The following is a 20,688-nucleotide window of genomic DNA, read 5'->3' as shown; positions in this document are numbered from 1 at the left end:
GATGGACAAGATGTCCATGGTGGCATCTCCAGGAAGGTCTCAGTTGGACAAGATGTCCATGGTGGCATCTCCAGGAAGGTCTCAGTCGGACAAGAAGTCCATGGTGGCAGGTCCCAGAGGTCCCCATGATGTTGGCGGGGTCTCAGCTGGAGATGAAGTTGATGGTGGCATCTCCCAAGGCCCCTCAGTTGGACAGGCAGTTGATGCTGGCAGCTCCTGGGGGTGTCCCCACAATGACAGGGACTCTCAGTTGGACAGGATTCAGTGGTGGCAGATCCCAGGATGGCCTCAGTTGAAGACAAAGTCTGTGGTGGCATCTCCCAGTGGTCCCCCACAATGGTGGTCCCAATGTCAGTTGGACAAGAAGTCAATGGTGGCATCTCCAGGGAGGTCTCATTTGGACAGGAAGTCGATGGTGGCAGCTCCCACGGGTGTCCCCACAATGACAGGGACTGTCAGTTGGAGATGAAGTCTATGGTGGCAGGTCCTGGGATTGTCCCCACAATGGCAGGGACTCTCATTTGGACAGGAAGTTGATGGTGGCATCTCCCAGGGGTGTCTCCCCACAATCACAGGGTCCCTCAGGTGGAGATGAAGTCCATGGTGGCATCTCCAGGAGGGTCTCAGATGGACAGGAAGTCAATGGTGGCATCTCCAGGAGGGTCTCAGATGGACAGGAAGTCAATGGTGGCAGATTCCAGGGGTGTCCCCACAATGCCAGGGCCCCTCAGTTGGACAGGAAGTTGATGGTGGCAGGTCCTGGGCGTGTCCCCATGATGACAGGGCGCCTCAGCTGCAGATGAATTCAATGGTGGAGTCTCCAGGAAGGTCTCGGTTGGACAAGAAGTCGATGGTGGCACATCCTGGGTAGTCCTGGTTGGACAGGAAGCCGATGGTGGCACATCCTGGGTAGTCCCAGTTGGACAGGAAGCCGATGGTGGCACATCCTGGGTAGTCCCATTTGGACAGGAAGCCGATGGTGGCACATCCTGGGTAGTCCCAGTTGGACGGGAAGCCGATGGTGGCACATCCTGGGTAGGCCCAGTTGGACAGGAAGCTGATGGTGGCACATCCCAGGGGCCCCTCAGTTGGACAAGAAGCCGATGGTGGCACATCCTGGGTAGTCCCAGTTGGACGGGAAGCCGATGGTGGCACATCCTGGGTAGTCCCAGTTGGACAGGAAGCCGATGGTGGCACATCCTGGGTAGTCCCAGTTGGACAGGAAGCCGATGGTGGCACATCCTGGGTAGTCCCAGTTGGACAGGAAGCCGATGGTGGCACATCCTGGGTAGGCCCAGTTGGACAGGAAGCCAATGGTGGCACATCCTGGGTAGGCCCAGTTGGACAGGAAACCGATGGTGGCACATCCTGGGTAGGCCCAGTTGGACGGGAAGCCGATGGTGGCACATCCCAGGGGCCCCTCAGTTGGACAGGAAGTCGATGGTGGCCCTCACGCTGCGCGCCGTGCGCGTGTCCAGCGCCGTCACCTTGATCTCGGTGTCCCCGAACTGCATGCTGGTGCGGATCTCGCGCCGGCCCCGCGCCGGGCCCGCGTCCCCCGCGTCCCCCAGCTCCAGGCTGATGGTGCCGCACTTCCTGACGCCGGGGTCGGTGATGTACACCACGTCATCGGTGTCACAGCAGTAGATGTTGATGATGGTCCGGCGCTGGCCGGGCCGGGCCGGGCAGTAGCTCCGCTGGACCACCTCGCCCAACGCCACCGACTGGTCCACGGTCACGAACTTCTCGAAGATGTCGGTGCACCAGTTCTTGCCCTCCTTGACCAGCAGCTTCTCCCGCGGGTGCTTGCCCTCCACGAACTTGTTGAGGACCCCCACGCCGTAGGTGAGCGGGGAGCGGCGCACCCGCACCACGCCGGGGTCCAGGCCGAAGAGCACGGCCCCTTTGAGGATGGTCAGCCCCACGTCCTGCGGGACGATGACCCGGCAGCAGTGGCCGAAGGCGGCCTGCACCGCCCGCTGCAGCATGGCCGACTCGGCGAAGCCGCCCACCAGGAACAGGAATTTGATGCCGTGGACCTCGGGTTTCTTCAGGAGGGTGTCTGGAGTGGGGATAAAAGGGGAGGTTTGGAGGTTGGGATGGTGGAGAAGGGGTGTGGGGAAGGGATGGGGGTGATGGGGGGCCAGGGATGAGGGGAGTCCAGGAATGGGGGGAGTTCCAGGGGTGGAATGGGGCCGAGGGACAGGGAGGGTTCCAGGGATAAAAGGTTTCCTGGGACAAGGAGGGTTCCAGGGACAAGGGCTGGCCCTAGGGACAATGGGGATTCGAGGGATAAAAGGTTCCCAGGGGCAATGGGGGTTCCAGGAACAAGGAATGGGAGACCCAGGAATGGGGGGTTCCGGGGACAAGGTGGGCTCCAGAGACAGGAGTGGTCCCAGGGACAAAAAGGGTTCCAGGCACAGGGAAGGTGATGAAGGGAAGGTCCCGGGGATTAAGGGGGGGGTCCCAGGCACAGGAGGGTCCCAGGGACAGGAGCGGGGTGACAGGGACAAAGGGGATCCCAGGGGGTGGGATTGTCCCAGGGATGAGAGAGATCACTCAGGCATGGGATAGTCCCAAGGATGGGGGGCTCACAGGGACAGGGATGGCCCCAGGGATGAAGGGGCTGCCAGGAAAGGGGGGCATCCCCCAGGGATGGGAATGATCCCAGGAATGAAGGGCTCCCAGTAACAGGGAAGGTCCCAGGGACGAGGAGTGATCCCAGGGACAGAGGGTGGGACAGGGACAGGGGTTCCCCATGGGTGGGCGTGTCCCCAGGCCCCACCGATGTGCTGGATGATGTGGGTGATGGTTGGCTGGAACAGCTCATTCATGGCCTCGGGGGACATCCTCAGCATCCCTTGGGACGACCACTTCACCAGGTTGACACTGGGGACAGACAGGGGACCCAGGGGTGACCAGAAACTTCCACCTGGTCCTTCCCTGTCCTCTCCGCTCCCACGCCTCCACCCCTATGCCACCTTCCCCCCCTCTCTTGCCCTTTCCCACCCCAGTGTCACTCCCACCGTGTCCCCGCGCTCCCGAGACGTCCCCAGCCCGCGTCACCCCTCACTTGCTCTTGCGGAGCGCGGTCTCGACGTTGTGGCCGCGGTGTTTGCGGTAGAAGTCGATGAAGGAGAAGGGCAGGGAGATGTTGAGGGGGCTGGAGCGGCTCGGGGCGGCCGCGCGCTTCCGGGCCTCGAAGGCGATGGTCAGGTCCACCCAGGCTGCCGGACGCTTGGCCTTGAAGGTGGCGATGAAATCGTCCCCGAAGATGTGGCACAGAAGCTTCTCGAAGGCCAGGTCCACGCCCACGGCCCCGTAGGGACCTCCTGAGGGACCGGGGTGGGGTCAGGAGGTGGCCCTGTGGTAGCTGTGTCCCCATGGCAGCCGTGTCCCCCATCACCGCGTTCTCCCACATCTCCATGTCCCTATGTCCCCCACACTCCCATGTCCCCATGTCTGCCATCCCCATGTCCCTGTGGCACCCACACTCCCACGTCTTCCATCCCCACATCCCCATGTCTCCTGTGTCCCCCATCCTGATGTCCTCATGTCCCCCATCACCGCGTCCCCCATATTCCCCATGTCCCCATGTCCCCTCCAACACCATATCCCCGCATGCTCCACATTCCCATGTCCCCATGTCCTTCATCCCCACGTCCCTGTCTCCCCCATGTCCCCCATGTCCCTGTGTCACCCCCATCTCCATGTCCCCCACATCCCCACGTTCCCATGTCCTCAGGTCCCCACACATCCCCGTGGCACCCCTATCACCATGTCCCCAAGTGCCCCTTCCCGGTGTCCTTGCGGCATGTCCCCAAGTCCCCCACACGCCCCTGTCCCCTCCACCCCATCTCCTTGTCCCTCTGTCCCCCCACACCCACCATCCCCATCCTCCCAGCCCCACCTTCCCCCCCTAATCCACCCCTGTCCCTTCTTGTCCCCCCAGTCCGTCCCCCCTTCCCTCTGTCCCTTCTCTGTCCCCCTGCACTTCCCCCCGCCGCCACCAGGTGGAGCCACAGCCCCACCCACCACCCTTTCGTGGGGCGGGGGGGTCCCAGCCCGGATTTGGGGTCCCAACCGAGGTTTGGGGTCCCAGCCCGGATTTGGGGTCCCAACCGAGGTTTGGGGTCCCAGCTCGGATTTGGGGTCCCAACCGGGGTTTAGGGTTCCAGCCCGGATTTGGGGTCCCAACCGGGGTTTAGGGTCCCAGCCCGGATTTGGGGTCCCCGCCCGGGTTTGGGGTCCCAGTCGGGGTTTGGGGTCCCAGTCGGGGTTTGGAGTCCCAGCCCGGATGTGGGGTCCCAACCGAGGCTTGGGGTCCCAGCCAGGGTTTGGGGTCCCAGCCCGGATGTGGGGTCCCAACCGAGGTTTGGGGTTCCAGCCCGGGTTAGGCATCCCAACCGGGATTTAGGGTCCCAGCTCGGATTTGGGATCCCGGCCCGGGTTTGGGGTCCCAGCCAGGGTTTGGGGTCCCAGCCGGGTTTGGGGTTCCAACCGAGGTTTGGGATCCCGGCCCGGGTTTGGGGTCCCAGCCCAGGTTTGGGGTCCCAGCCCAGGTTTGGGGTCCCAGGGGGATCCCGGATTGGGGGAAAAAAAGGATGACCAGGGATCCTCATCCCACCCGAGGCTTTGTAGAGCTCCTTCAGCGTCCCCTGTGGCTTCTCGATCTGGTGCACGGTCAAATCCACCGTCCCCCCGCCACAATCGGCCACGATGTACCTGTCACCTGCGGGGGGAGGACAGCGACAGGGTGGCGGTGCTGGGTGACCCCCCGCGACACCCACCCGCGGGGACCCAGAGCTGCGTTTTCCCAAAATACTGGGAATTGGGGCGGGCGGAGAGACGAAGGGATGGGATGGTGGCAGGGAGACCCCGCCCCTTCTGTGCGGTCAAGGGACAGACCCCAACCGTGTCACCCCCATGGCTGGAGCACCTTTGGGTGCTTGGGGGTGGCTGTGCCACGAAGGGGACATCCAGGGGGACGCCGGGATCTGGGAATCTCCAGTGGGGATCCTCCACCCGTGTCCCCACCTCGTACCTGCCTGCATCTCCGACCAGAGCTCGCCCACTCCCGACTCCACCAGGAAGGTGCGGCTGTGCCGGGATCGCCGGAGCTGCTCCCGGGCTGGGGAGAGAGCCGGGGGTCGGCAGCGGGGTCAGGATCCCCCCCACACCCATGGGATCCATCCCACTTCCATAGGATCCACCCCACTTCCATGGGATCCCCCCCACATCCATGGGATCCACCCCACTTCCATAGGATACACCCCACATCCATGGGATCCCCCCCACTCACATGGGATCCACCCCATTTCCATGGATCCACCCCACATCCATGGGATCCCCCCCACATCCATGGGATCCACCCCACTTCCATGGGATCCCCCCCACATCCATGGGATCCACCCCACATCCATGGGATCCACCCCACTTCCATAGGATCCACCCCACTTCCATAGGATCCCCCCCACTTCCATGAGATCCATCCCACTTCCATGGGATCCACTCCACTTCCATGGGATCCACCCCACTTCCATGGGATCCTCCCCACTTCCACGGCATCCACCCCATTTCCATGGGATCCACCCCACTTCCATAGGATCCACCCCACATCCGTGGGGTCCCCTCCACTTCCATGGGATCCACCCCACATCCATGGGATCCACTCAACTTCCATAGGATCCCCCCCCATATTCATGGGATCCCCCCCCACACTCATGGGATCCACCCCACATTTATGGGATCCACCCCACTTCCATGGGATCCAAACCACTTCCATAGGATGCCCCCCACATCCATGGGATCCCCCCCACTCACATGGGATCCACCCCACTCCCATAGGACCCACCCCATTACCCAGGATCCGCCCCATTCCCGCTGTGGGGTCTGTACTGGGAGCACTGGTGACCGCCCCCCTCCAGCCAGGACCCCAGTATGACCCAGCTCCACCATGGACGGGCTGATCCAGCTTTCCCGCTGCCCTGCTGCGATCCCAGAGGATCCCACCAGATCCCATGGGATCACCCCGTGCCCACCCTGGGCGATGCCACCTCCGGCCCGGACCCCACAGCCCGGGTGGGGTTTCGTCTGCTCCCCCCGGCCCAGGGACATCAAAGCCACCCGGAAGGGCCGGGATGGGTTGGGAAGGTGGGGTTGTCCTGGGATATTTTTGGCACGTGGATAATTCCTCATCCTTGGGATCAGCTCGAGCAACCCCATAAATCCCCCATGGGATCCCAAATCTCCATCTGGGATCGCCACCAGTGCATCCCAGTTCCGGGGCTTGGTCCCAGCTGGGCAAACTGGGGTTGTCCCAGTAAAGCCCAGGATCCCATCCATGGGGGGACAGTCCCTGGAGGTGGCCCAGGGACACAGGGTGGTGGCCAAGGTGGCAGGAATGGGACACGGCTTGGAGGCTTATGGGAAAGCAGGAAAAAATGCCCTGGATTTGGGGAGGGGGGAATGGGGTCTCTGGGAATGGGGAGGCCTGGGAATGAGAGGGTTTGGGAATGGGGTTTATGGGAATGGGGTCTCTGGAGACAGGGGGTCTCTGGGAATGGGGGAGCCTGGGAATGGGGTCTTTGGGGCCGGGGGTTCTCTGGGAATGGGGGGGCCTGGGAATGGGGAGGCCTGGGAATGAGAGGGATTGGGAATGGGGTTTCTGGGAATGGGGTCTCTGGGGACAGGGGGCCCTGGGAATGGGGGAGCCTGGGAATGGGGTCTTTGGGGCTGGGGGTTCTCTGGGAATGGGGGGTCTGGGAATGGGGGAGCCTGGGAAAGGAGGGTCTCTGGGAATGGGGGGGTCTCCGGCAATGATGACTCTCTGGGAATGGGGGGCTCTGGGAATGAGGGGGTCTGGGAATGAGGGGGTCTGGGAATGAGGGGGTCTGGGAATGAGGGGTCTCTGGGGATGGGGATCTCTGGGAATGGGGGTGTGAGGATGGGAAATCTCTGGGAATGGGGGATCTCTGGGAATGGGGGGGGGGACCTCTGGGGACAGGGGGTCTCTGGGAACAGGGGAATCTCTGGGAATGGGGTCCTTGGCAATGGGGTCTCTGGCAATGGGGGTGATCTCTGGGAATGGGGTCTCTGGGAATGGGATTTCTGGCAATGGGGGTGATCTCTGGGAATGGGGTCTCTGGGAATGGGGTTTCTGGCAATGAGGGGGATCTCTGAAGACAGAGGACTCTGGGAATGGGGTCTCTGGGAATGGGGTCTCTGGGAATGGGATTTCTGGCAATGGGGGTGATCTCTGGGAATGGGGTCTCTGGGAATGGGGTTTCTGGCAATGGGGGGGATCTCTGGGAATGGGGTCTCTGGCAGTGGGATTTCTGGCAATGAGGGGGATCTCTGGGGACAGAGGACTCTCTGGGAATGGGGTCTCCGGGGACTTCCCCAGCCATGGCAGCTGATGGACCCTCCAGACCTGGCACGCGGGGCCAGATCCCATTCCCTGCTCCTTCAGCCCTCGGCCCTGTCCCGACCCCATTCCCTGCGCCCCTCACCCTGCCGGAAGCTGGAGTCGATGGGGTGGGGGGGCTCGGCCCCGTTGGCCGGGGGGGCGGCAGCTCAGCTCGATCAGTTGGTGCAGCCGCAGCTTCCGGCAGTAAATGGAGGCGGCCTCGGGCTCCAGCGCGATCAGCAGCTGCTCCGGCGTCTCCGGGGACACCAGCCCGGCCTGCGGGGACACGCGGTGACAGAGCGGGGAGCGGACGGGGAACGGGGGGTCCCAGGTGTGTCCCCATCCCCTTGGTGCTCACACGGGTCTGGAATTGTGGAATGCGGGAGGACCCAGCACTCGCCGATATCTGAATATTCACCCAAAAACTCAACCAACCAATCAAGCGCTCAACCCGTGACTCGGCAGCTTAACCAATAACCCAAGCATGCAGCTGGCCATCCAACCACTCAGCCTGCCAGAAATCCACCCAACCGCCCAACCGACCGCCCAACCGACCACCCAACCAACGACATGACCACCCAACCAACCACCCAACCAGCCACACAACCGACCACACAACAAACTCAACGACCTCAGCACCCAACTAACCATCCAACCAACCACACAACCAACCACGCAACCAATGACCTGACTGCCCAACCAACCACCCAAACAACCACACAACAAACTCAACGACCTCAGCACCCAACTAACCATCCAACCAACCACACAACCAATGACCTGACTGCCCAACCAACCACCCAAACAACCACACAACAAACTCAACGACCTCAGCACCCAACTAACCATCCAACCAACCACACAACCAACCACACAACCAATGACCTGACTGCCCAACCAACCATCCAACCAACCACCCAACCAATGACCTGACCACCCAACCAACCACACAACCAACCACACAACCAATGACCTGACCACCAAACCAACCACCAAACCAACCATCCAACCAACCAGACAACCAACCACGCAACCAATGACCTGACTGCCCAACCAACCACCCAAACAACCACACAACAAGCTCAACGACCTCACCACCCAACTAACCATCCAACCAACCGCCCAACCAACGACCTGACCACCAAACCAACCACCCAACCGACCACACAACAAACTCAACAACCTCACCACCCAACTAACCATCCAACCAACCACACAACCAACGACCAGACCACACAACCAACCGCCCAACCAACGACCTGAGCACCAAACCAACCACACAACAAACACAATGACCTCACCACCCAACTAACCACCCAACCAACCACCAAACCAATGACCTCACCACCAAACCAACCACCCAACCAATGACTTGACCACCAAACCAATCATCCAACCAACCACCCAACCAACTGATGACCTCACCACCCAACCAACCACCCAACCAAACCATGCACCCACCCAACCAACGACCTCACCACCGTCCACCCAACCAACCGTCCAACGAACCACAACCAAAGACCTGACCACTAAACCAACCGCACAACCAACCACCCAACCACCCAGCCCCTGACCCAACCACACAACCAACCACCTGACCACCCAACCAATGACCTGACCACCCAACCAACCACCTGCTCAATCATCCAACTGCTCGACTAATGACCCACTCAACCAATGACCCAACCAATGTCCTGAACATCAAAAAAGCACACAACCGACCAACCAACTGCCCAACCGATGACCCAACCACCAAACTAATCACCCAACCAATGGTTCAACTGCTCAACCAGCCACCCAACCACCTCCCAACCCATGACCCACCCATTCAACCAACCAACCAACCGCTCAACCAACGCATCGACCAACAACCCAACCACTCAACCAGAGAACTGCTCAACCAATGACCTGAGCACCAAACCAACCACCCAACCACTGAACAATTCAACCAAACACCCAACCATCCACTTAACCACCCACCTGGCAAATTATCCACCTGCTCACCCAACAACTTTTGGTAGGTTTGGGTTGGAAGTACCTTAAATCCCATCCCATTTTACCCCCTGCCGTGGGCAGGGACACCTCCCACTGTCCCAGGCTGCTCCAAGCCCCAATATCCAACCTGGCCTTGGGCACTGCCAGGGATCCAGGGGCAGCCACAGCAGATCTGGGAATTCCATCCCAGCCCCTTCCCACCCTCCCAGCCAGGAATTCCATCCCCATATCCCACCTAACGCTACCCTCTGACAGTGGGAATTCAGTTTGAGGGAGGAAGGGGATGCCCCGGAGACCACAACCCCTGTGAGGGTCACCACGTGGTCACCCTCCAGAGTCCCCCCACCTTGTAGGCCGCTTCCCGCATGAACTGCTTGGCCGGCTGCTTCCAGATGGCCGGCACGGTGAGGACCCAGCGGATGGCATCGCTCTCGGGCAGGGATGGGCACTGGTCCTTCAGCTCCTGCCAGGGGACAAGCAGGAGGTGACACTTGGGGGCTCCCGGTGAATCACGGAATGGTTTGGGTTGGGAGGGACCTTAAATCCCATCCAGTCCCACCCAGGGAGACACCTCCCGCTATCCCAGGTCACTCCAAGCCCCAGTGTCCAACCTGGCCTTGGACACTTCCAGGGATGGGGCAGCCACAGCTTCTCTTGGAATTTCATTCCAGGGCCTCCCCACCCTCACATGGAGTGCACGGAGAGGACGAAGAGGATTCCATTTGGGAAGGAGGAGGAGGGATGGAGGTGGCCCCACCTGCACCGCGTGCTGCTTGAAGAAGCGCAGCGCGTGGGCGAACACCTCCAGCGCCGGCATCTTCTTCCCATTGACAGCTTCCAGCTCGGTTTTCATGGTCAGATCCTGCCGGGAACAGCAAATGGATCACATGAGGGGCTGGGGGGTGGCTGGATCCATCACCAAACCTCGGGAATTTGCTCCGGCACCTGAAGCTTTGTGCAGCCACATCCACCCACCCTGGAGAAGCTCGGATGGGAGAACCTCAAATCCACCCCCTAAAATGGGCTAAAATGGGAATTTTCCCAACATTCCAATTCCCAGCCCGGCCAGGATCCCCCTGGGAACACCAGGAACGTCAGGATGGGAGCTGGGACTCACACTGGTGCTGTGGATCTTCATCTTAAACTTCTCGAAGTAGAACCACTCGCGGGCCTCCTCGGGGTCCAGGTCGTGGTAGTAATCGCGGGCGGTGTAGCCAAAGCTGTGGAACGTCCCCTCCGGGGTCAGCAGGAGGCTGGTGGGGGTCTTCTGGTTGGCCACGCCCGGGTCCCCTCCCTCCCATTTCCTGCAAAGAGGAGCCGGAGCAGGTGAACTTCCAGGAAATGGGTCCTGCCAGGTTTAATTCGTTTCTGTGGGCGTGGTCTGAAGGACCTTAAAGGGGGACAAAGGAGGAGGGGTGATCCCGCTCCATCCTCCGAGGAATTTCATGGAATTCCAGACTGGATTGGGTTGGGAGGGACCTTGAACACCACTGATTGCCACCCCCTGCCATGGCAGGGATCCCTTCCACAATCCCAGGTGGATCCAAGTCCATCCAACCTTGCCTTGGGCACTGCCAGGGATCCAGGGGCAGCCACAGCAAATCTGAGAATTCCATCCCAGCCAGGAATTCCTTGCCAAGATCCCAGCCCAATCTCCCCTTTCCCACTGGGAGCCATTCCCTGGCTCCTGTCCCTCTGTCCCTTGTCTCCAGTCCCTCTCCAGCTCTCCTGGAGCCCCTTCAGGGACTCTGAGCATTCCCTGGAATTTTCCCTTCTCCAGGGGAACATTCCCAGCTCTCCCAGCCTGGCTCCTGAGCAGAGGGGCTCCATCCCTTGGAGTATCCTCACCCCACACCTCCCAACCACTGCTTCCAGGAACCGTCTCCCACCAACCCAACTTCTGACCATTTTGGGGCCATAAAGGTCCTCTCCCAGCTCTGGAGCCCCTGGCAGGTCCTCACCTCATCATGTGGATGGCCTCGGGATCGCTGGTGAAGCTGAAGGCGTAACCGCTGGAGGTGGTGCCGAAGTCGATGGCCACCACCACGGAGAAGGACGGGGTCTGCTGGGAACGCGCCTCGCTCCGCTGGAGGGCAAGGAATAGGATCACTCAATTGGGACTGGGGGATTCCAGAAAAGCAGTAAAAACCCCAGGAACGGGTTCATTTTCCCGGGATTTTCAGGATTTTTCCTGGACTTTCACCCAGTTTGGTGACTTCCTGATGAGTGATTCTTCTTCTTACACATCTTCAACTAATTGGGAAAAGCATCTCCCATATTTCATGGGGTGGCTGCGGTCGTTCCCAAAGGCAGTTCCCATGGGACACAGGGATTTGGGCAGTCCTGGAGAGGGATGGGTGCCCATGGGAGCAGCCAGGGTGGTTGGGGGCTCCTGTTTTTATGGTGCTGAGCCCCCCTCATTTGGACCCTGAAATTGGAGCCGAGATTCCCAAAAACCTTCCCTGTGTCCGGTCTCGCTCCAAGGGACATTGTCCCAGGTGTCCCCAAGGGTCGCTGAACCCAAACCATTCCCTGCTCCCCATCTCAGATGAGGTGGCCTCATCCCAGGTGTCCCCAAGGGTCACCCAGCCCTTGGACCTTCCCTGTGTCCGGTCTCGCTCCAAGGGACATTGTCCCAGGTGTCCCCAAGGGTCACTGAATCCAAATCGTTCCCTGTGTCCAGTCTTGCTCCAAGGGACATTGTCCCAGGTGTCCCCAAGGGTCACCCAGCCCTTGGACCTTCCCTGTGTCCGGTCTCGCTCCAAGGGACATTGTCCCAGGTGTCCCCAAGGGTCACCCAGCCCTTGGACCTTCCCTGTGTCCGGTCTCGCTCCAAGGGACATTGTCCCAGGTGTCCCCAAGGGTCGCTGAACCCAAACCGTTCCCTGCTCCCCATCTTGGACTAGGTGACATCATCCCAGGTGTCCCCAAGGGTCACCCAGCCAAAACCCTTCCCTGTGTCCAGTCTCACCTCGTCCCAGGTGTCCCCAGGGCTCGCCCAGCTGAAAATCCCCCTGGCCCAGGCGTTTTGGGATGTTCCCACTGCTGCTCCCACACTTTTCCCATCCCTACTCCGTGTCCCTTCCCTCCAGGGCTGTCCCTGTGCCGAAGAAGCCGTAAGGATGTGACAAGGCCCTGTCCCCATGTCACCACGGGAAGCTGAAAGCTTCGTTAACTTTTAATGTCCCCAGATTTGATGAGTGCGGACACGAGCTGGCCGGGAAAAACGCCGGGATCAGCAGGGAAGAGGCGGCCGGCGCAGGAATGTGCAGGGACAAGGAACTCCAGGGAGGATCCGGCTCTGGAACGCGGCCTCCCACACCCTGCAGCCCCAGAGGAGGGCAGGAGTTTCGTGGGGTTAAACTTTTCCTGGTGGGTCATTCCAGAGCTGGAAAACCCCTCCATCCCGAAAATCCCATGGATAGAGGTCCTGGGGATAGACTGACCCGTCCTGTAGGACTGGGGGGAATGGAGGCCAGACTGGGAGGGGAGGGGGAGGAGAGAAGGAACTGGGGAAGGACCAGAGCGGGAAAGGACAGGGGGGCAGACCCCACTGGCCTTACTGGGACCCTACAACAGCTTTACTGGGACCCCACAACTGCCTTACACCACTTACAGTGGTCTTACTGGGAACCCCGTAACAGCCTTACTGGGATCTCACAACAGCCTTACTGGGAATGGCACAATGGCCATAATGGGACTCCACAACTGCCTTACTGGGAACCCCATAACGGCCTTACTGGGAACCCCATAATGGCCTTACTGGGAACCCCATAATGGCCTTACTGGGACCACACACTGGCCTTACTGGGAAACCCATAATGGTCTTACTGGGGCCCCAAAACTGTGTTACTGGGACCCCATAATGGCCTTACTGGGAATCCCATAATGGCCTTACTGGGAACCCCATAATGGCCTTACTGGGACCACACACTGGCCTTACTGGGAAACCCATAATGGCCTTACTGGGGCCCCAAAACTGTGTTACTGGGACCCCATAATGGCCTTACTGGGACCCCAAAGCTGCCTTACTGGGAACCCCACAACGGCCTTACTGGGAACTTCACAACTGCCTTACTGGGAGCCCCATAATGGCCTTACTGGGACCCCAAAGCTGCCTTACTGGGAGCCCCATAATGGCCTTACTGGTCCCGCCATGGTCCCGCTGGTCCCGCACTCACCGGTGACTGGGAAGGCGTCAGTGGGGCGATGCTGCAGCTGTCGTGGGGCGTCCCCGGGGAGCCGGGCGGGGACGGCGTGGGGCACCGCTCGCCGTTGGCACCTGGGGACACGGACAGGAGAGTCTGGGGGACCCCGAAGACCCTTCCCCAAGGAGAGACCACCGGGGACATCCCAATGGAGACGGATCCGGGTGGGAAGGGATCGCAGCCATTCCCAAAGAGAGATCACCTGGGACATCTCGATGGAGATGGATCCGGGTGGAAAGGGATCCCAGCCCTTCCCAAATCCTTTCCCCAAGGAGAGACCACCTGGGACATCCCAATGGAGATGGATCCAGGTGGGAAGGGATCCCAGCCCTTCCCAAATCCTTTCCCCAAGGAGAGACCACCTGGGACATCCCAATGGAGATGGATCCAGGTGGGAAGGGATCCCAGCCCTTCCCAAATCCTTTCCCCAAGGAGAGACCACCTGGGATATCCCAATGGAGACAGATCCGTGTGGGAAGGGATCCCAGCCCTTCCCAAATTCTTTCCCCAAGGAGAGACCACCGGGGACATCCCGATGGAGACAGATCCGGGTGGGAAGGGATCGCAGCCCTTCCCAAAGAGAGATCACCTGGGACATCTCGATGGAGATGGATCCGGGTGGAAAGGGATCCCAGCCCTTCCCAAATCCTTTCCCCAAGGAGAGACCACCCGCGACATCCCGATGGAGACAGATCAGGGGTGGATGTGGTGGAGGAGGGGACAGAGTCACTGTGGGGTCTCCAGAAGTGGAGTTCATAAAATCATGGAACTGTGGGATGGTTGGAGTTAGGAAGGTCCCTAAACCCCATCCAGTGCCACCCCACCCATGGGCAGAGGCACCTTGCATTATCCCAGGTGGATCCAACACGGCCTTGGACACTTCCAGGGATGTGTCCAAGGGGACACTTCCAGGGGAAGCTGCTCGGGGCCAGCAGCTGGAAGGTTTGGATCCAGTGGGAATGGGGGAAAACTTGGAAAGAGGGAAAGGAAGTGTGTGCGGTTCAAATCCATGGAGAACCAATGAGGGAGGGTGGGTCCAGCTCAGACCCCTGGCCACGCTCCAGAACATCCCGGGTTTCTGGAGACCCTGGAAGCTCCTGCGTGAGCCCGTGGTAATCCCAAAATCTGGGGGTGGGGATCACGGGCACAGCAGATTTTCCCTCCTCCTCTTCCTCCTCCTGAAGCCACCACCCGTCCCTGTCCCCTCCAGCAGCAGAATTCCAGCCCCGGGGACCCCCGATGATCCCAGAATCGGGACGGGGTGAGCCCCAGAGTTCCCACCCCACACCGGGGACACGGGGCTGTCCCGCCCGCGCTGCCCCGGGCACCTGGCTCCAATTAGCAGCCGGCATTAATTAATCACCGCCCACGAAAGAGCCGCTGGAGCTGCTCCAGCTGGAAGGAGCTGGGGGAGCTGACGGAGCGGCTTTCCCAAGGGATTGGGATGGGGTGAAGTGTTGGGAATGGGGTGTGGGGTCCGGGCGGTGACACCGGCGAGGTGAAGGGGCTGTCGGCCCTAAAACCTGCGCTTTGGGATTGCCGATCCAGCCGGGATCCTGCCGGGATCCTGCCGGGATCGGGGCCGTGGGAGCGGGGATGAGCAGCGCCCACCCCCAGACGGGCTCTGGAGAGATTTGGGAACAGCGGAGGCTCCCTGGTTGGAGAGATTTGGGAACAGATCAGACTCCGTGGCTGGAGAGATTTGGGAACAGATCAGACCCCGTGGTTGGAGGGATTTGGGAACAGATCAGACTCCGTGGCTGGAGAGATTTGGGAACAGATCAGACCCCGTGGTTGGAGGGATTTGGGAACAGATCAGACTCCGTGGTTGGAGGGATTTGGGAACAGCAGAGGCTCCGTGGTTGGAGGGATTTGGGAACATATCAGACTCCGTGGCTGGAGAAATTTGGGAACAGCGGAGGCTCCGTGGTTGGAGGGATTTGGGAACAGATCAGACTCCGTGGCTGGAGGGATTTGGGAACAGATCAGACTCCGTGGCTGGAGGGATTTGGGAACAGAGGAGGCTCCGTGGCTGGAGGGATTTGGGAACAGCAGAGGATCCTCCAGGAAGAACAAAACTCCATCTCTCTTTTGCCAGTGTCCGGACAAACCCACCCTGCCTCCCAGTGCCACCAGTTTGCCCTGGGACAGCCACTGGGACACCCTCGGGAAGCTCAGGAGCCCCACGGAATGCTCTGGGATCCCCCAACAGCAGCAGCTGTGGGATTGGGATTGGGATTGGGATTGGTCTGATCCTGACATTGTGTCTGGGGAAGAGCCACATCACAGAGCTGGGGACAGCGACTGCCGTGTCCCCCCACCCCGGAGCTGTGCTGGTGACACATCCACTGTCCCCTACGCCCGCTCTGTAAGTGCCTTTCCCTGTATCCGTGTCTGTCCCATAAATATTTGATCCCAGACAAATGGGAACGGTCTCTGCGCCGCCTCGGCGTGCGACAGAGCCGGGGGGAGCGGTGACCCCCCGGGGGGCTCTGGAGAGCCTCGGACATGAAACCTCATTCCTGCGGAGAAGGATCGGGGTCGGGGGGGTAAATCCTGCCACAGCCTCCGCGTTCCTGGGTTTGGGATGGAGGGATCAGGTTTGGGATGGAGGGATCGGGTTTGGGATGGGGTTTGGGATGGGGGGGTGAGGTTTGGGATGGAGGGATCAGGTTTGGGATGGCAGGATTAGGTTTGGGATGGGGTTTGGGATGGAGGGATGAGGTTTGGGATGGAGGGATCAGGTTTGGGATGGCGGGATCAGGTTTGGGATGGGGTTTGGGATGGAGGGATGAGGTTTGGGATGGAGAGATCGGGTTTGGGATGGCAGGATCAGGTTTGGGATGGCAGGCTCGATTGTGGGATGGAGGGATCAGGTTTGGGATGGCAGGATGGGGTTTGGGATGGCGGGATCAGGTTTGGGATGGCGGGATCAGGTTTGGGATGGCAGGATCAGGTTTGGGATGGCAGGATTAGGTTTGGGATGGCAGGCTCGATTGTGGGATGGAGGGATCAGGTTTGGGATGGCAGGATGGGGTTTGGGATGGTGGGATCAGGTTTGGGATGGTAGGATGGGGTTTGGGATGGCGAGATCAGGTTTGGGATGGAGGGATCAGGTTTGGGATGGCGGGATCAGGTTTGGGATGGGGTTTGGGATGGAGGGATGAGGTTTGGGATGGAGAGATCGGGTTTGGGATGGCAGGATCAGGTTTGGGATGGCAGGCTCGATTGTGGGATGGCAGGATGGGGTTTGGGATGGCAGGATGGGGTTTGGGATGGCAGGATGGGGTTTGGGATGGCGGGATCAGGTTTGGATGGCGGGATCAGGTTTGGGATGGCGGGATGAGGTTTCCTCCCACAGCTGGTTCTGGTTCCCCCAGCGAGGGAGCTGTGGAGGGGACACAGAGAGGGGACAGCAAGGGACGCAGACACGGAGCGATCGTCTGCGGGGGTCAGGGGACATCTCAGCCCGTGCCACCCCTTGGGGACATCCTTACCCATCCGCAGGCTCTGCATCCCGGGCTCCAGCAGCATCGCCATGGCCTCGCTGCCCACCTGGAAAAGGAAGGGACAGAATCCATCCCCGTGTCCCCTGGGCAGCGTGGAGTGGCCACGGTGTCCCCTCGGTGTCACCCCAGCCTTGATCCCCCCAAAAACACACCGGGGATGAGGCTGAGATCTGTGGGGTTGGCAGGAGGGGACCCCGAATCCCAGCTCCCAATGGGGTGTGGCTGTCCCAGTTTGGGGCACACGCGATTGTCACCGTCCAGGGTGTCCCTGGCTGTCACAGCCACTGAGGGGACAGGGACCCGAGTTCCTGTCACTGAGCAGATGTGCAGGATACAGATGTGCAGGGTGGAAATCGCTGCTCCTGCACATTTTTTGCCCTCAACCAAAGCCCTTTTTTGCGGGGGGCTCGTTTAGGAAAAATCCCAATTTATTTTCTTGATGGAAGCGCGGTGGCCAAAGGGATCCCGGCTCTTCCCAGGGATTATAACCCGGCCTGGACCAGCTCCAAATCTTCTTCCCGGGATAACACCCCAGCTCCTGGCTCCCTTCCCGAGGCCACAGCCTCCCGCCACTCCCGAGCCCCCCAGCCCGTGCTGGCCGCTCTCATCCCACAAATCCAGAGGCTCGGGATAAGGCTGAGCTCATCGCGAGAGGCCTCACCGCCAGCCAAACCCACCCACGAGCTGCCGGCCCCACAGGCTCCCCTCTTCCCAAAAAAAAAAAACCCCTCGGGATACCAACAGCAGGTGGGGAGGCTTTCCCTGGAACCGGGGGTCCAGCTCTGGCCACCCCAGAGCTGTGGGCAGGGAAGGCCGTGCTGGTGGCCCTGGGGTGACACACGGGGGGGTCCTGTGGGTGGTCCAGGGGCTTTTCCACCAAAATGGGGCTTTTCCACCAAAATGGGGCTTTCCAGGAGGTTTTCCTGCAGGAAGTCAGCCCCCAGCTCTGGGATTTGTGGCCTTTTCCAGCTGCCTGGGGCTCAGGTTGTGGTTTGGATGTGCAGGGGTGTCCCCAATGTCCCCAACCCCGCGGTCTGAGCTCCCGCGTCCCACGGGAGCCAGAGGGGCACACGCCAGCCCTTGGTGGCTCGGTGGCTTCGTTCCCTGTCCCTCCATGGCCATGGGGGGTCCAGGGGGACACTCCGGGGGCTGTGCTGACCCTCAGGCTCCGGGTAGCCAAAATCCTCCTTCTCCAGGCCTGGCAGGGGGTGGCCAACAGCCACCTTTGTCCCCAAGGTGCCATTCCCCTCCCAGGCGAGGAGGGTGGGTGGCCTCAAGCCCCCCCCCGACAACAACCACGCTTTTGTCACCCAGGGGACACAGGACGAAGCCCCCGACTCTGGGGGGTCCCTCCCGGGGCAGGATCCCGGTGGCTCCCGGGCTCCCTCCGGCTGGAGCAGCGATTTTGAGGATTTTCCACCATTTCCGTCTCTGCGGGGGCTCACGGAAACGGGGAAAGGAAACAAAGTTTGGGACGGGATCAGGGTGGAGCAGCCAGGAGCGACACCGGGGCTGTGGCGCGGCCAAGAGTGGCACGGGGACACCGGCTCGGCCGGGCAGGGTGACCCCACAAACTCGGGGTGACCCCAAAATTCGGGGTGTCCCCTGGGAGGCTCAGGGCAGCTGTGGGGCTCCGATCCAGATGTGCTGGGACAGAAGGAGCAGTTTGTCCCCACATCCCCGCTGTGCCAGGGCTCAGCACGGCTCTGCGGTTGGGGACACCCCAAATCCTCCCGAGAAGCTGTTGGGGTTCCCTGGAGCCCTTCCCGGTCCCCTCGTCCGTGACTGGGACACAGGAGGCAGCCAGAGGTGTCCCCTGCACGGTGCTGGCGCATTGTGGCACTGTCCCTGTGGTGTCCCCGATGGTCACAGCAGTGTCCCCCAGGACAGGACACACGGGGACAGTGTCCGAGCGTCCATCCCCACTCCCCCCAGGTGCCCACAGCCCCCCCCCCCATTCCCACTGGGAAGAGGCCGCGGAGTCCTGGCACCCCCGCGGTGTCCCCAAACCGGGCAGAGACCCCAGGCGCGGTGTCACCCTCACCTCGGACAGGGGACAGGGCTGCTCCCCACGTCCCCTCGCCCTTGCTGTCGCCCGGCTCCCGCCACCCCCGCCGGCCACTCACCGCTGTGGGGGGCACACGGCTTGGGGACACCTCGGTGCGGCCCCCGCTTTGTCACCCGGGCTGTGCCCGCCGGGCTGGTGGCTCCGGCCGCCCCCGCGGTGCCCGCGGCTCTGTCCCCGTCCTGCCCGCGGCTCTGTCCCCGCGGCTCTGTCCCCGTCGGGGCCCCGCGCAGCCCCCCGCGCTCCGGCTTCCTCCCACTCCCTGTCCCGGCCCAGGCAGCGCCTCAAATTGCAATTCCAGCTGCAGATGTGGGAGCGGGAGCGGCGGGAGGAGGAGGAGGAGGAGGAGGAGGAGGAGGCAGGGCCAGCCCCAGTCCCGCCGGCAGCGGAACCTCCGCTCCCCGCCCGGCCACGGCCACCGAGGGGGGACAAGGGTCCCGAACCGGCCGGGATGGGGGACACGCCACCCCCACACCCCCCCCAGTGTCCCCCTGGATTTGTGTCAATCGCTCTGCCGGGTTTGTCACTGCGCGTGTCCCGGGTGACATCGGCTCCGTCCCCACATCCAGCCCCATCCCGGCTCCAGAGCTCGCCGTTACCCCGGGATTCTCCTCCCCGCGGTCGTTCCCATTCCCAAAGGGGGGTCCTGGATCCGGGAAGCAGAGCCGGGGGGTCCCGGGAGTGGGATCTGATCCAGGAATCCCAGATTTGGGATCCAGATTTGGGATCAGATCTGTGGGACCCCAAGGGAAGGAGGCGCACAAAGGGTGTGTCCCGTCATTCCCAAAAATCTCCACAACGGGAAGAATTCACCCGTGGGAGCCTCAAAAGCCCGGGCAGAACACTGGGATCGTTCCCATAATCGAGATATTTGGGATCACCGAGTTGAGGCAGTTGGGAGCGCTGAGATATTTGGGATGGCCGAGATAATTGGGATCATTTGGATCTTTGGGGTCACTGAGATTGCTGGGATCGCTGAGATAATTTGGATTGTTTAAATTATTAGGATGACTGAGATAATTGGGGTCGTTGGGATCAGTGACAACATTGGGATCGGTGAGACGTCGGGAAAACTGGGATAATTTGGATAACCAAGATTGTTGGGATCATTTGGTTCTTTGGGGCCGCTGAGATCATTGGGGGTTTGGGATCATTGAGGGCTGGGATCATTTTGTTTGTTGGGAGCACCGAGATCATTGGGATCAAGCCCCTGGGATCATTGGGATCAAGGTCAGGAAGGCCCTGGCCGGGAATGCGGTGGCCTGGAGCGGGACGTGCCAGCTGTGACCGCGGGGGTGACACTGGGGAGGGGACAAAGGGTCACCTCCTGAGCCAGGGCACCTCCCAACCCCAAAGGGGACAGGCGGGCGATGTCGGAGCGGCATTTGGGATTATCCTGGGGCTCTACTGGGAATTTTGGGCGTCCAACCCCCCCAGCCCTGCCTGGCACCGCTGCCCCGGAGCCGGGGAAGGTTCTGGAGGGGGGGGGGGACAGGGACAAGG

At 61.1% G+C, this 20,688-nt stretch overlaps 1 protein-coding gene across 1 annotated transcript; it reads right to left on the bottom strand.

The window, feature by feature from the left end:
- Positions 1-1,303: 1,303 nt before the first annotated feature.
- Positions 1,304-19,396, bottom strand: HSPA12B (heat shock protein family A (Hsp70) member 12B). Its single transcript, XM_053975236.1, is given in 14 exon segments — positions 1,304-2,062; positions 2,786-2,889; positions 3,074-3,332; positions 4,628-4,732; positions 5,045-5,131; positions 7,512-7,566; positions 7,568-7,684; positions 9,750-9,866; positions 10,161-10,265; positions 10,521-10,707; positions 11,365-11,489; positions 13,585-13,685; positions 17,109-17,166; positions 19,247-19,396. Coding segments are annotated over 13 exon segments (2,046 nt in total). The 5' UTR covers positions 17,152-17,166; positions 19,247-19,396; the 3' UTR covers positions 1,304-1,421.
- Between the last annotated feature and the right edge of the window lie 1,292 nt (positions 19,397-20,688).

Source organism: Vidua macroura, chromosome 4 (genome assembly GCF_024509145.1).
Source record: "Vidua macroura isolate BioBank_ID:100142 chromosome 4, ASM2450914v1, whole genome shotgun sequence".
NCBI classification, from domain to species: domain Eukaryota; kingdom Metazoa; phylum Chordata; class Aves; order Passeriformes; family Viduidae; genus Vidua; species Vidua macroura.
This window is presented reverse-complemented; position numbering and strand designations above follow the sequence as displayed.